We start from the raw sequence: 17,504 nt of genomic DNA on the forward strand, positions 1-17,504 counted from the left end.
ACAGCACTGATCGAATGACTTGTGTTGACGTACAAGATGGCCGCAATCGCATGGCCTCAAACCCAGAGCATTGCCGGATATTTAGCCTGGCTGACCGGGTTCATCCCCACATGCACACAAGCATCGCCGCCATTATCTGCTTCCGAAAATAAGAACCCAGGGCCCTCGGGGCACTGGAGGAGCTGCACATCACAACAAAACATTTCGCTTCTGTACTTGCTTATTCACAAGTAAACACAATGACAAACACAGTGCACTGATGGGTCACTCTATTTATACATCCCCAGAAGAGTCATCCAGTTTGATCAGAACGAAAAGCAGCGTGTTTAAATATTAGAATAACTGCACACTGGGGTTGGTGTTTGGATAATTTTGTATGACGCAGGCCAGTGTCTCTGAAACTTTTCACACTAAGTCCTGTTTGAAATGTGGCTTTCCAGGTCAAGTTACTACCACACTAAAACCTAAAATAGACCTGGACTAAATAAACTAAATACAAACCTGCTAAAAAAAACATATTGTACTGTTTTGTGATCTATGTTATAATGTTGTTTCCTCATCAAAAACATGCCTGGGGTTCAGTTTTGTTCTTCTCTCGTACAGAAAACACTGTTCCACCTTGAGATATCATAAGGTAATACAGGATGTGCTCCACTGTATTTTTAATTTTTTTTAACTCCTTACAAAGTTTAAAAGACTCACAAGGGTAAATTGTGCGTAATAAACTTGAAATCCGAGAAACACTGATGTAGGCTGGTTGATTGAAAAAGAAAAAAATATATATATTTTAGCGTTGCACTTACTTTTTGAAATATTTACATAGCCTATGGTCATTCAGTATAAGTAGAATAAACTCATCCTTTAGTAATTCATTTAGACAAGTTGCTCCAAGTTTTGAACCCAGAGCAGAATATTATCAATTTTATATTTATTTAACAAATTTAATAGGTCAGTGTAATCATGATTAATATTCGATTCATTGCACTGTTCTCGTCATATGTTGTAAGATGTTGCTTTAACAATATTTGCGATAACTTCAACTCAACGGTGTAATGGGATTTACAAAAAACTCAATTTAGCCTTTTCTTGCAACAGGTATGTTCAGTTCTGATATGCATGAGGATGAGCCAACTACAGGATATATTTAAATGTTCCACAGACTCTTTAACAGCAGCACTGGCAGGGACACAGTACACAGTAATACCGAGCGTGATGACGCTGGAAGTCAGAGGTGAAATTTCAAAGGAGGCACACAGGCTTGTTTCTGGCACAACGCTTGGAGCAGAAAATGAATGTCTGTGGCTCCTTCCTCCCCCAGAGTCATCCATGGCAGACGGCTTATTTTGGGGTTTAGGAGGAGCGGGCAGGTCTCCAATCCACGCTGTGATCCCCTCCGTGTCTAATAATGCGTTCTATACACTGGGATAAAAAAGGATTGTGTACTTCCTCCCCAACTCCATAAAACTGCAGGTCGGAGACAGTGTGAGGTAGCCTGGAGCAAACTGTTACCTGGGCTGCTCTGCCTTGCTGGGCCCTTTTGTGTGCTCCGATACACACAGCAAAACAGGGAGATCTTATCAGAACTGAACCTGAGCCTGACTGCCACCTTCAGTTAGGCACATGAACAATCATCATGATAAAACTGTAGCTAAAGACCTGATAAGGTTTATATTACATGTTGCTCAGTTTAGAACCAGTGGAAGACTGGTTGGAGGTGGAATTGTATAAATTATATTCAGCTAAACAACAGAAAACATAAATATATGTACTAATATTATTAGTATAATTTTTCATATTTAAAATATTAGGACTTGAGTAGTTTTGACAGATTTGACCAAGATTCATTTTGTAGGCATTTCTGACTTAATTTAGCATAATTTAAAGAGGCAATATTGTTTCTGCATCAAAAACATGTCTGGAATTGTTTCATTCACAGATGTTTAACACATAAACCCTTTTTAGGCATTGTTTTTTCTTTCAAACAGAAAACACATTTCACAAGTTGGAACAAAACATTTTGAGCTTCAAAGATGTAGACAGACTAATAATAAACATGTGAATGGAATGAAACTAAACACAACACTCAAGGGATGTTTTTGAGGAGGTAACAGCATTATGACATGGCTAAAAGCTCACATTTTATGCAATATAGGACTTTTAACATGACCTGCTTGAAATGTCCCACAGTATAAAATGAAAGATATAGATCTTATATGTTTTTATTGCTCAAAAAGACAAAAAGGTAGAAAAAATATGCATTCTACTGTGAGCAGGGTAGCCTCTCCACAGACCTGACCTGTATCTTAAAGGTTGTATGGAGGATTTTTTTTTGTTTCAAATTGTCAATGATAGCATTATAGAGGTGCAGTAGCCTTGTAATTATGATGACCAAAAAAAAAGAGAATAAAAATTCATCAACTCTGGACGTGGTGGGGCCAGCTAAACATTTGCCAATAGATAACGACATTGCCTCGTTATCTGTTAGCTGACAGGCTGTCAATCAATCTCCCTACGTTTCTAGCATAACTGACTTGCCTGCGCGCTGCCGGTACGTGGTTTGCGTCCACAGACGCAAGCCGCACAGACGCTGTTTACTCCACCAACGCAACAGTTCTTAGCGGCTTTTTTTGACCTATATCTTCCTCGCAGTTAGCACAAAGTTTGTTGCAATGGCAGACAAGAATCCAGGAGCAGTTAGCCGCAAAAGAAAGTCCGTTTTTGAGGATTCGCTGAAAGAAGAAGACAAGGGGAAAAGCAGCGAAGCCAAACTAAGGTGATTCTTGAAGATTCATTCCAGCGATGGCGCAACTGAAGCAGACGCAGGGTCTAAAGACTGACGCACTGGTCGCCAAATTACTCCTGGACAGGTAACTTCTGCTTATTATGAAAACGTACTTTATTTCCAAGAGCTAGTCAAACGTTTTTCAGGACACGAAAGCGATATCCTATGTCTGAAAACGTAATTTTCAAGGCAAAGAAAGAGTCCGCTTGCTGCTGCGTGTTGTAGCTAGTTCATTCGCACTGAATCTCCGCGCACCCTTCTCTGCTCCCCTTTCCTGCTCCTCTCCCCGCTGCCCGTTCCGCTCTTCCCCCTGCTCCTCACTTCTCCAGGCACGGAATCTCCGCGCACCGCTCCCCTCTCCTCTCTCCTCTCCCTGCTCCCTGCTCCGCTCTTCTCCCTGCTCCTCACTTCTCGTCCGCGCACGAAATGTCCGCGCACCCGCTCCCCCCGCTCCTCACTTCTCCGCCTTGCCTAACCAACACTGTAGTTAGTTGTTTACAAGTCATGTGCAGCTCACCGGCTGTAAACAAACCTGTTTCTGGCGTAAGGAGGAGGAGAGAGGAGGCGTTTCTACGTAGGGAGCTGTGGGGGAGGGGGGTGGTTTCACACATGCGCAACATTTGAAAAAGGACAAACAGTCGCTGGATTTCTCGTTCCTTGGAAAATCCTCTATACAACCTTTAATCTTGTGGTGCCATCTGCTTGTCTCTGTGAAGATAGACAAGTTTAATAACATACTGTGGAAAATTTTAGGTAAAGAAGGTAAAGAAATCTCCATGGAGACAAGCAGGTGGAAGATCCTCCACCAGAAAATTCACATTGAACACTCTCAATCTGAAATAAGAAATTGTATTTGCCAATGGGGTAAGATGAAATATGTCAAAAGTCAAATGCAAATTTCTTACAGGATCAAAATATAATTTTTACTGAAATAACACAAAATATATTTTGTCTGAAACATGTAAAAACAAGTTAAAACTCTTGTTCAATCTCTATTCAAATAAAAAATTCTTATTCTGAATTTACCTCATGTACAGTAGGTATTTTGCAGTATAATCCTTGATTTTCCGAAGCCACATGTCACTGTGACTTCTCAATAAAGTTGTGAGCTGAGATATAGAACTATTCATCTTGACAAACTGACATAATAACTTAAAAATGTGTTATAGTTTTCAGTGGTTATCCATAAGAAAAAAACTCAACAGTTTTTTTTTCCCCAGTATATAGTCTCAAATCCTGTATAAATTTATAAATTCATAAATGTTAAACCTGACCATTTCTATTTGTGACTAAACCCAAAAACTCACCTTATTACACAAAAATGATTCTTGTGAGCTTTAAGCCATGTTAAAATGTTACCTCATCAAAAACATACCTGGAGTTGTGTTTTGTTTTGTTCCAATAGCGTGCTGGCTTACTACAGATAAGTGCCATTGTAGCGATGAATTAAACTAGTGATAGAAAATTCCTCTCTGCATCTGCACCTGTTTGTTCCAATGTATTTATGTGCAGTCTCGTATCCGCAGGTTGTTTATTCACAGCCAGGCCTTGCCCATAAACATGCACTGGTTAAGCTCTACCACTATTCAACGCAATGAGTGAAAGTCATACATCAACTCCACCAGACAGGCCTCCTCAGACTTCACTTCTTTTATGTTTCCCTGTTCTGCTAATGGCTTCATCAGTTACACACCGAACACATGAGCATGCACTAACAGACTACCTCCGGTCACAACGCTCAGCTGATTGTCAACCGTGGACGCTTTCAGCACAACTGCATTTGAAAGAAATCTATAGCAGTAAACATCATTGTAGGAAGTGACCTTTTCTATACAAGGCCAGGGGAAGAATGTTATGTTAGGTTAAAGCCTTGTACCATATTTTTTCATCTAATTCAGGAAAAACATTCTTTATGCAATCTGTTGAAAGAAATGTATAATACAACTTGAATGATATTGCCAATGTATAAAAGGGGTTTCGTCAGATAAAATCTATATGCATTTGACAAAATGAAGGGTAGTTTTGCTTTCATAATTCAAAATCTGTGAAGGGCAAGTGGGTAGGACTAACAGTCATTTATTAATATTGAAATGTTGTATTTTTTCTGGTATTAAACAAATATATCTCTATGGAAACAAGCATGGTATTAAAGCATGTTTTTCATCTGTAATTGAATAAATGAAGGATAGGTAAGTTTAGTGCTATACTGTGGGATATGCCAGGCAAAGCAGCAGAATCTCAAGACAAGCAGAGGGTGGATCCATCATTTGAAAAGTTGCACAGTGCACCTTTAATTTCCAATACTTGAATTTCAGTGCTATATTGTTCACAAGTAAGTTCAAAAGGCAGAATGAAACTAACAGGAAGACGGCATAATTAATCACAATCAAAATTGCAATTTAAGTAGGCACAACTAGTTATAAAATCTAAGTTGGAACCTGAATTACTACAGTTGGCACAAACAAAAAATAACCTTCATGTTTAGGGGTAAATATGGTCTGAAGTTTAAAAGTCCTATATTATGCAAAATTTAGCTTTGAGCCATCCTAGAAAGACGTTGCCTTGTTAAAATCATATCTGGAGTTGTGTTTTGTTTCATTCATATGTTTGAGTAGTCCTTTATTATTAATATTAATTATTATCTCCAAAGCTCTGAATGCTCTGTTCCACCTTGTGAAGTCATGTGGTGGTAGTTTTCAAGTTAATAGCAACATTTTACCTTTTCTTCAGTAGAGATTGGTAATTCCAGGTCTGAAATAATCTAGTCAATCAATCTTGTGGTGTATGGTGTTTAAAAAGAAAGTGGAGTACATTATTACATAAATCAGAAAATAGTGTAACATGAGGCCTTTAATTACTTTAGTAATTACTAGGAGTGTAACTATATCCAAATCTTATGTTATGATACCGTCATGGTATGAACCTCACAGTATGAACTTCACGGTACAATTTTTATTGCAATATTGTGGGGAAAGTTCACAATATGGTGGGAAGGCTCACGATTAGGGATGTAAAAATATCCATTTATCACGATATTTTGTTGAGGCTAACAAAACTGTTAATATGCTACTTTTTCATCTTAAAATGTCCTTGACAACGTCCTTGACAAGACTTAATCCAAGGACTTAAAAATGCTTATAACTGTTTTTTCTTCATGTAGTCTACACTGAAATGGAGCAAAGGATCATGGTCTATGTGGTTCCCTCTGTCTTTTTTTTAGCTATTGCTGCACCATAACTCTTAATTTAAGCAAAGACACTTGTAATTCGATATATTGTGATGGTCCACAATATTATTCTGAGAACTTTGACGATACAATATCACAGTATTTTGGTCATTGTTACATTCCTACTAATTACTTAAATTATACTTCTTCCCACTCCTTGCTGGACAGGTAAACTTATAGCCCTGTAGCCTATGCATACTATTTTTACTTTTGATTTGGGATTGCTCTTGGGATATAATTATTTGTGACATGAATTGTGTTTTATAGTTTGCAATAAATTTTTATAATAAATTGTTTGAAATAAATTCATTCAAATTCAAAGTGTGGGGTGACTTACTTGCAGAGGGGGTTTCGGCGTGCACAGGAGGGGTGGATGGGATGAAGGAGGGGAAGAAGAAGGAACGCAGGGAGCGTTCAGTGTGGATGGGAGAGCGCTGTGTTGGCAGGTTCTCACAGCTGCCCACGCTGCTGTGGATCTTAAGGTTCAAGGGCTTGGTCTTCTTCTTGGCTCTGAAAAAAACCCCCAACAACAATAAGGTCAGAAAAAACATGTCTAATGTGTCTCAGTGTTATCACAGAAGAGAACTGTACTGAGGTCAGCCATTCAAAAATGTCATTCTTCACTATTTCATAAATTACATGAGCATTTTTACTGGTTTTCTCATTCTTAACAGGCTCCTACAGCCCCTCTCAAGCAGTGAGAGATACAGGACTACCATCATACCATATTCCATTCAACAACGACAACAATTCATCCTTATGTGTAACACTGTCTTGTTTTATCTTTGCACTGTTTTTCTTCTTACAAGGTCTTGTAAGAAGAAAAATATTTGTATTACTATATGTCTATATTTGATTTTTACATGTACATATACATTTATATAATTATACCTCATTTGGCACCATTCTCTTGTTACTTTTGCTACTTACTTATATACTTTCCATTCCATTTATATTTTTGCTCTTTGTTATTATTATATTGTGATGTGTGAGCTACTGTGGACAAATAATTTCCCTTGTGGATCAACAAAGTTTGCCTAAGTCTGAGTCTAAGTCTAGTTTTGAATAGTTTTTTTATTAGCCACTTGCCAATAGAACTTTTGTTTAATTATTCAATTTGAATTATTTTTGTTGAGCTCAAAATCACAACAGTCGTCTCACAGGGCTATGCAAAATAGTTGATTTAACCAAAAGAGACAGTTTGAAAAGCAAATAGCTTTTTTGTATTCTCATAAGTGTTGTAAGAGTAATTATCTAAAATGGGAAAAAAAATATGTATTTCTTTCCCTTTTGGCATTTTCCCCCATTTACTAGTCAAAATCACTTAATTCATGGACTTTTTCACATAATCAAGATTGTTGTTTTTGCAGTTAAAACAAATATTAAATATTGCGTTCTATAATATATTCCCTAAAGAAACATACCACATGTGCCATTATTTTCATAACTAGCACAGTCAATTCTTGTATTTTAGTAACAAGTTTACAATCAAATGAGTACTGCAAATCTGTAGCCTTGTGTATTTTTGCATGTGGTTACTAAGGTGCTTGGGTGTGTGGGATTAAAGCACTTAATTTTATGTGTAAACATGTTTTATATATATTTTTTTATAAAGTAATTAATAAAATAATAAACAAAAAGAGCTTTAAAATGAAGTGACATTTTGTCCCAACTCTGATATGTGCTGTGGAAATCTGTCTGAATGGAAATATGTAAACTGCGGTATCATGGAGGAAGTATAGGCACATGTTTGGCTCTCATTCATAGATCACAAAGCCAACAGAGTGGTGCAGACAGTGTAGATGTGTGATAGCTGTAATTATGGGATTAGGCAGTCATGATACAGTGAGTGGAGTGTGACGCTGACAGACCGGTCTGATACAGGCCTAAGAGCCTGGCACAGAGGGCACAAATGAAGGGCATCAATCACTGAATAAAACCACTATACTCAAGTTTAACAGGAGAATGACAGAGCTGTGGTAACTGTAAGAGCTGCACAATGGAATACTGGATTTCAGAGTGATTGATTGCAGGCTACAAAAGAAATATTACTCAAAGTGTATTTTCAAATCCATGCACAAATCAAAAGGTCTTGTTACACACTGCCAATCATTACTGCAAGTTTTCTGTTGGAGGGTCTGTTACACTGTATAAATGAGCATAAATGAGTATCTCTATGGAGACAAGCAGGTGATCTGTAAAGAGTCGAGCCCTCTCACAGTAAGAATGCATGTTTTGCATGATAGAACAACGGCAAGATAAATGTTTAATCTCAGACTCATATACTGTATATACAAACAGACATAGCTAACCCGCTATCTGGCACATTCCAAATAGAAAGTGAAGAGCTTCCGGCTGCATCGACTCTGTTTCCAGTTGACTTTACATTGAAAAATTGTCACCCCTCTCTTTGTAACTGCTGCAGTCAGCCTCGTTGTTCTGGTCTTACAGTGTTTTTATTACTTTGCTCTACATGATCCTGGTGTTTTTATTTTGCTACTTTGTGCGTAAATAAATTCCTATTCTTAATATGGAGCTTGGCTCTAAACTCACTCCTGTAACTGCTAGCCTCGTGAACTTATGACTCGTGAATTTGACTGGAACCGAACGCGATGGCTGTCCCTTAGTCCACTTCTTTACACAGTCTATGCTCAGACAACATCTGAGCATCTGAGACAAAAAAAAAAAAAAATCTCCATGGAGACAAGTACAACTTTAACTATGCAGACCATGTGAATAGTCTATTATTTACACAAATGGAAATGCACTTTACTTATTAAAAACTAAAGGTCTCTCTTGTGCGATGCTATTCATAAGTATTTCTACTTCATAATGAGGCAAACTGCAGTAATATTTGGGGATTGCATGTTAACTATTTGTGAGTTTAATCTTCTTTTAATTATTTTGCATTTAGTGTTATGTTTTGTTAGTTTCACTTGAGTTTAAATGAGTTTCTATTGTTAAAATGAAACAAAAATAAATAAATCAGCTTAACCATGATGAGGCAACATTTCCCAAACTTTACCACAGAGACCTGGTCCTTTGGTGTGAGTCCTCACTTTCAAAAGCAAAGTCATTTGAAGTTGAATTCCACCGAGACTCTTTGGCCCCATGTCAGTTTCTTATTCCGCTCCCAGACACACGCAATTAAACCAGTGATTCACAACCGTCTCCTGCACTGAAGCACCATCCCACAGGTTAGCGTACAGGCAGCTTTCGACGTTTATTCCGATTAGCCCACTTTAGGCCATTTGAATCTAAATAGAAGCATTCATCCCCTTGCTTTGCACACCTTTATGCTACTCTCCGACTATTTGTGAATACCGGGAGAGGAGAGAGGAATCCCAGGTTTGAATTTGTACACTCAAGTGGCCTGGTAAATGGTCTGTCAACTGTGGTTAGAGCTTTTCAGATGCCCTGTTCCCAAATAAAGTTAAGTGACAATTTTTAGGTGAGAAAAGGTGAGTGCGCTGAGGATTCGGTGAAGGTATGAATAGATGTGACAGCCTTGATCTGGGCTACAACTCCACATGACGATGCTCCCTTGCAGATGGAAATCACTCCATGTTTGTCACTTTTCAGTCTGACTTCACATCGGGTCCCCCTGGGTTTTCCATAATGAATGAACCAAAACAACATCAGCACACACTTCCACGGGGGTGACTCTCACTTGGCATATTGTTCAGAGTAAATTACCTGTCAATTTAAATACTTAAAGCAATGACCCAGTTTAACTAAAAAAGAAAGTTTATTCAACCCTGGTGAGACAAACAAGACAATTATATATTTAGCTGAACAAAACAAAAATGCAGATTTGACACTTAATGACTTACTTAAAGGTGATGTGTTAGGGTCAGGTTTAGGTAAGCCCAGGGTTACGATTAGGGTATATTTTAGGTTTTTGGAGGAGATGCTGAGGCGACTGGATCAAATCAGTTGGATTCTGAAGACTGCAGTCTTTTCGCATAATACATAAATAGTAGCACAGCAGAGCTCTGGTCCTCGTGTGAGTGTCAGAGCAATAAGCCCAGTTCCACACTGACCTACAGCTGGACCAGGTGCAGTCTAAGCCCGGGGTTACACTGCGCTTCTCCATTGCCTTTGTCTCTTAGTCAAAGCTCTCAGTGCATTTAACTAGAGAACTGGTCAGGTAGATCCTGTGTCAGGAAAGTTTGAAGAGAGGAAGAGCCAAAAGTATCCATCCTCTGTGTCTTGCAGCATCACAGCAGCCTCCAGGGAAACCAGTTCTACACAACAGAGGCCTCTCTACACTCTGTTGTTTTGGTTGGTGATGAAATGGGCCTGTCCCTCATTTCATATCTCCTCTGGAAGGCCTCTGAATCTTTCCTCTGGAAGGTCTAGTCCTAAACTAGTCCTTTGAACTACACAGCTGCACTTCAAGTTGGTTCAAATCCCATGATAAGATGTTAAAAACTGAGCTCAAAAACCAAAAAGTTGCTCAGTGTATCAGCCAGGTAGTCGCATTAGTCTTATATAGAGCTTTACAAGATCCTCAAATACAGTTATTTCATGCATTATTCATTCACTCTCATGAGACGTCTTCTAGCCACAGCTGCCTCTAGGCTGAACAACAGAAGTGTGGCTGTCTGTCTGCTCCTACAACCCCTGTGACCTCTTTCACTCACCATATTCACACAGCCAAAGCTCAAACCACAAACGCACTGCAGCCAACGACTTAATGACTGAATACATGCATATACATCATTATGAACCCACCTGCTCCCTTCACTCCACAGAGCTCTTATTACAGAGACCCTTCCAGTTTGGGATCATGGACGACGTGGCAGCAGCAATCCCTCTATAAGCCTTCTATATCTGAGCTAATTAGATGAACACCGCACAGTTCTTTCTTAATCGCCAGCCCAAAAACACTCCAATTCCTAATTAAGACGGTGTCCTCGTGAACAAAATGGATTCCTTCAGTATCCCTTCACTTTTAGAAGAGCTGAAATATGCAGCGGTGTGTCTGCTGAGGCCGATCCGAAGAGAAGCGCGCCCTGTTGCTTTTTATGCAAATGGACCAGAGGAATAATATCTGTGGCAGCCACCGCTCGTTGGAGCTTTAATAAAATTGGTGGAGAATGAAACAGAGGTGGCTTGAATAATGATTACAACAGAGAGTTACTGTGAGCCTTTGGGCTGCTTTTATCAAAGGAAGTTCACTTTTTTCCTTTTAAAAGTTAACTGCTTTAAGATGACTCCAAGAAGGCAAATTTGCCAAACATAATCTTTTTATTAAGCTTTAACTTTTGAATGAAATAAATGTAGAAATTAAATGTTAAAGTTTCTTCTCAGCTTTCAGTCATGGGCCCCAGTTCGTACATACTAGTTACTATTCACAGCACTGAGCAAAGTCATCTGAGGACTCCCTAATTAGAATTGTTGGTACAAAGATGCTAATTAGCTTTTAATGACATTTTAGTTTTGTCCAATTTCCGAACGGACCACCACACAACCTGCTCCTCTGTGCATCCACTTGTTCAATGATTATATCTACAAGTTTAGAAATAGTCATATATTAAAAGATAATCTATAAAACCCTTTTGACATATTTTGATGCACTTGAACATTGATTTGAAATGAAAAACACACACGCATGAATTTCCTGTTTGTTTCATAGATATTATTGCTTTGCCAGGAATGTTCCACCATTATGGCATTTAATATCTCTCTTTGATTTATTCAGTTAGTAGGTGTTTTTAATAAGTGTATTATTTCCTTAAAAATCCCTTGAAAACTAACTAATATCTTGGGCTGTTTCTGTCGCCTGCTTGTCTCCATGAAGATAGATGTTTTTGTTTTTTTTACTAGGAACATACTGTGAATCATTCTAAGCATAACAATAACATCTCCTACACAGGTAGACATTGCACCTTTAAACGTCCTTGCCATATAACTAAAGGCAAGGAAACTTCTATTGATACTTTGCAGTGACATCATGGTGGGGGTGTTCTACATATATCTCTATTGGTGGAATGTTCAACAACTATCATGGTGAAATGCAAACAGTCTGAAAACTAAAGAAAATATGCAAAATGGATTTAAACCACATATTTGAAGGAGACTGTGATCAATACAATCCTTCATGATCCTGTTTAGGAGTTTGACATTCAACAAAAAGGTGAAAGTGACAAACTGAAGAACTGCCAGCTACTTTGTGATAGTAATTTCATATGTGAGAGATTTGTTTAAGCGCACAAATTATTTCTCCTGTTGTAGTTCCAACTAGGGATGGGCTTGATAACTGATCATTAAGAATTTCATCGATTACGTTCATTTTAATCGACAAACTGAATGTAGGTTGCTGTGCGTAGCGTAGGGCGACCAAACAGGGATCCGTACATGTACTCTGCACTCAGAAGGAGCGAGACACAAACAGTCGGTCAGCCTGCAACATGTCGAAGTGCAAATGCGTATTTAACGATTTCCGTTGTGTTCGGGACAAGTGGGAGGCCATGTGCACAGTGTACAAAGCAGCACATATGTTTCGGTGTCCAGTGGGAAAAAGATTGCCAGGTGAGAGTAGCGCAATGTCGATGACGACGCCCCACCCCCTGTACGGTATCCTAGTTTTGACAAATGCAAATATGGTCACACTAACCTCTATTCCACTGAGTCGTGCTGCATCAGTGCACAAGAGCTGTTTTTTCTCTTCGCTTAGTTTATGCAAATTAGCCATGCGTTTTTAAGTTTCGTTTCTGTGAGAGTTGCGTAAAGCTGCATTAAACATATTATAATGTCAAACGGGCTGATGTGGCTCTAGAGTGGTTACGGTTTATATGTCGTAAAGTTGAATTTATTTATGCAGATTAGTAGTGCAGATAGTAATAATAATGATGATAAATTTAAATATAAAAAACATTAATGATTAATCTATAATCGATCGTTAATTCTCCTGACAATCGATTAAGAAAATTTTATCGAATGCCCATCCCTAGTTCCAACCAAGTCAAACTGTGTTAAAATAATTTTAATAATTTAAGTAACAAAGCTTCAGAATAGGCCTGTCATGATAACATATTTTGAAGCAAGACATGTTGCTACAGAGGAATATCATGACATTAACAATAAAAATCATAAAATGCATGAGCGACAACAAATAACTAGCAGAATGAACCAATAATTAGTTCTGGTTGTTATCTCTCTACAGCTCAAATCTTACCATACAAAAAATATTATTAAAAAATAACAGATACCTCTCCAATACTGCAACAAAAATATGCAGCGATAAGTATTGAGCCACAAAATATATTGTTCCAGCTTTCATATATTTAACAATAAGTCGATATAGTACTTACTATGACAATAAGTAAGTAAGCAAGTTTTTTTTTTATTTATATAGCACTTTTCACAGACATATGTCACAAAGATGCTTTACAGATCATTATTCATTCACCCAAGTCAGATAGGCCTGCTTCAGACAGAGCAGTGCTTTTAGTCAACATCACACCCCAGGAGATCTTGATGACATCAGATGCAAAGTAACAATTGTAAATGTGGCTGCCAAATTTAAACGTAACAATAGGATCATCTTGACTCTCCAGGCAGTGCTCCTCTTGCGCAGTAGTTACCTGGACCATGTCACACTTCTGCCAAATCTAAATGCCATTAGTTGTAGCAACATCTAAGAATTTTATAGCAGTGCATCACAGCAGAGTCCCTGATCCACCGCTGCTCCTGCTGACGTCACTTTTAAATATAACCTCATGTTTTCTAACGCACGTGTTTGAAGACGCACAGAGGGCCCTACCTGCGACACCGGCTCCGCCATGCCTGTCAATTGATGTGTCAAGGTAACGTCAAAGCCTGATAACCCGTGGAGATGTTTGGCCGATGATAATAATACGCGGTTAAAAAAGCTACAGTCGGCCAATTGCGTTCCTTGTTAGCTCCTCTTTAGCTGTCACTGCACCTCGCTGTGATACGGGTGGGTGTCAGGCTGTCTTGGGCCAGAGGAGGTGCGTAGATCTCACAGCAAAGGACAGGAATCAAGCGTAAGTATGTGTGTGTGGAGGGGGATTGAAAAGTGAACAAGAGACAGCAGAGAGGCACCCAGGGCTGAAATGAAAGCACGGGAGAAAATGAGACCGAAAATGAGAAGGAGGGGGTGACCGGTGAGTGGAGAGTTTGTGTGCGGCCGGAGCAGAGCCAGACTGACAGGTTCAGGTTGACAGGTGCGGTGCTGAGATGTGCTCCTGTGCACTCTGGAGAGCACCTGTCTGACAGGTTCAAATCGGGTTTTCTGACATTCAGGCCATAATGCTCATAAGAAAATGACACATCTGTTTTGTTCTGGTAAGTTGTACATTTATGATTTCAAATTTGGTATTTAAGAAGCTATGTTCCTATACTGACCCCTAGGGATTGAAGTTAGTATCTTGTCAGGCTGCGACTAATGATTATTTTTATAGTAGACTTTTCAGAAATATAAATCAACTACCCACACAATGAAATGTAATAATACAAAAATATGCCTTTGTATTACACTTTACAAGCCTCGCAAAGCACTCCTTTTGAATCATTATTAATTCAACCCAAACAGCCAACCTATTCCTCACACAACAGGCAGGATAGGTGAAGTGTGTTGCCCAAGGACACACCTGTAGCATGCACTTGGCCTGCCATGATAACAAATTTTGAAGCATGACAAAGTGCTACAGAGATATATGATGATAAACGAGAATATTGATACTACTTTATACCACTGACACTGGCAGAATGTACCGATAATTAGCCAAGCAATTATTTATTTTACAGCTCAAATCGTATATTACATAAAAATGGCTAAAATTTTCACTATTGCAAAGAAAAAGTACCTATGATAGATATTGAGCCCCAAAATATATTGCACATTAAGTCGATATTCTAGCACGTACTGGTCTGAAAGAGGCTTGAACGTTGGTGAACAAAATGTATAAAAGTGTCTAATTTGTTTTGGATTTACTTAATATGGGAATCTTTCCAGGTTTAATATCTTTATCAAGGTCAGTCTCTGCTTCCTTCTTATTATAATCGAGTTGTCACATTTGTAAACCCAGAAAGCAGACTGCAATGAATCCTTTATATGTCCCTGAACAAGTTTATTAGTGTCCTGTAGATGAAATCAAGCCAACAGATTGTCAAGTTTCCCTTTTATACATCTAGTGCTTGCTTAGACACCTGCACTTAGTCCTCCCAGCCCTCCCTGGTAAATTATACAGCAATAACATGAGAAGAATCCCACTTAATCCTAATGCGACACACATTCTGCCCTGAGCCTCTTGTACGAAGCTCTACAACTCTGAGGAGGAGAGTAAAAACAAGCCCCTGATGAGAGCCGCTGATATAGATAGATGGAGACCGTTGTCATGGAGACGGTGGAAAGCATCATTGCCTCTCAGATTTTCTGGGAGAGATTTAACATTGGCATGTGTTGTGGTACAGCTCCTGATAACTATGCTTTTGTGATGGTCTTATATGTTCTTTATAAAGATAAGCTGAATTTTTGGAGTTTGAAATCTGATTTTCATTTATATTTGACAGATTTTTTGCTTCATATTGATCAATTACAATTTTCAAGTTAATTTTGTCTTATACAATGTTTATTATACAATGTTTATGTGTATTCAATAATCTCTGAACATAAAGAGATGAGACTTGTAACACAAAAAAATGTTTTAATTAATTAAATTTAATTAATTCTGAACTTCTATTTATGGAGATATATAGATTATACTTTATACATTCACGGCAAAGCAACAACTCTATGGAAGTGAGCAGATGGTGGACTCTCCACCAAAAAAGTTACATTTAGAGCATCTAAAAACCAGATCTGAATTGAAAATTACCCCTTAAAACCTCATTAACAGAGGTGAGCAGTAACGATAAGACTTGGTTAAGAGTCTATATAGTCCTTGAGTCTTAGTCCAAGTCATCAATAACAAATCAAGTCACGATTCCTGAAAAAAAAAATATGCAAAAAAATACACTAAAACGTCTCTGGTACCATGACATCTTGTTTGTGGCTTAGGAGTGGTTAAAATCCTGGCTTTCTTCCTAGTTGTTAGTTTTTAGAATAATGAATTCAAGTGAAAGTGCACTGCTGGAGGGCTTAGCATTAGCAATTGTTCTCTGGTTCCTTGTCAAAATGAATATGGCACCTGGTGGTAATTTGTTGACACCTCTTTCAATCTCCACTGAGGTGATACTAGAAAGAAATCAAAGTGCCTCTTACGCCTTAATTACGAAGAGGTGGGCTATTAGCAGATGTTGGATGCTGTCCATTCTTTACTGAGCCAATTTAAAAAGTTTTATGTACCTTAAGGATGGGAAATGATTTGACTTTAAATCATCAGCACAGAAGTGTTTACCACAGACTCCTGATTGGGTGTGTATTTTACTTTCTTTTTTTCTAAGTTTGAGATACACTGTTTAACTGTTCTGATGGTGAGGCTCAATGGAGGTGTTATTGCTCTATGTGGAATGTTCCTGAATATGGCATTAAACTATCAAACACCATCAATACATGCAAGTTTGTCTGACCAGAAAGACCCTTATATTTTGTTAGAATCCAAAAAGGACTGGGACCGGACCAAAGAGCATAAAATCCTCCATTCAAACTTCAGACAATCTGCTGAAGACATCTCCTCTTGAGAATTATCGTGACTGTCAGAACAAAATATAACTTCTTTTGCATGAAATAAGTAATAGTTTGGTGCTTCGATTGTTGATTCAGAACTTTGATTTTTCTCCTCTTTTATGTGTAAGTAGTAGGGATGTAACAATAACTGAAATATTGTGATTGTCAAAAGTCTCACAATAATATCATGGGCTGTCACAATATATATCGAATTACAAGTTCCTTTACTTAAATGCATTGTTTTATAGTAGCAACAGCTTATGAACATTGGAAACTACATATCCCATGATTCATTTCAGTGCAAACAACATGAAGAGATATGTTTTTACTTGAATTCTTGAAATTATGACGCAAATAATTCACATGAAAATCTTGTCAAGGTATTTAAGGTAATTATATTAGCTTCTCCAAAATATCGCAATAAATATCGTAACATGAGATGTATATCGTGATAATATCATACCGAAAGATTTGGATATCGTTACATCCCTAGTAAGCAACCACGTTTGTGTTTGACGTGAAGAGACCATGCCTCTCTCTGATTGGTTAATCCACCTGTCAATCATGCCCTCTGAAATTTGAGACTCCAGATCTACTCATCTTTGTGAAGTTTTTTCAAAGCATGTGGTTCTTGCTGGTCAGGTAAGCAGGTTATACATCACAGGTCAGAGCTATGGAGAGGTGACCCCGTTAACACTAAGGTCGTTTTCACACCGCTAGTTCGATTATTTGGTCCGCACCAGGCAATAAAATTGTTATTATGTAGCAAATACACTCCAGTGTGGTCCGCGTTCACACCGGCAAACAAACCAAAACTGGTTCGATTCAGGTGTCTCTGTTTCCCCGGTAAAACAGCG

The 17,504-nt window shown here is 38.3% G+C and overlaps 1 protein-coding gene across 1 annotated transcript in view; it reads right to left on the minus strand.

The window, feature by feature from the left end:
- The window catches only part of ksr2 (kinase suppressor of ras 2), a 98,784-nt gene that overhangs the window by 46,088 nt on the left and 35,192 nt on the right, over positions 1-17,504 (minus strand). The window contains exon 6 of the mRNA XM_055161645.1: positions 6,346-6,518. Within this exon, the coding sequence (XP_055017620.1) occupies positions 6,346-6,518 (173 nt within the window). The remainder of the gene's footprint in view (positions 1-6,345; positions 6,519-17,504) is intronic.

Source organism: Boleophthalmus pectinirostris, unplaced genomic scaffold, assembly GCF_026225935.1.
Source record: "Boleophthalmus pectinirostris isolate CB_2022bp ecotype Guang Dong unplaced genomic scaffold, ASM2622593v1 HiC_scaffold_4, whole genome shotgun sequence".
Lineage (NCBI taxonomy): Eukaryota > Metazoa > Chordata > Actinopteri > Gobiiformes > Gobiidae > Boleophthalmus > Boleophthalmus pectinirostris.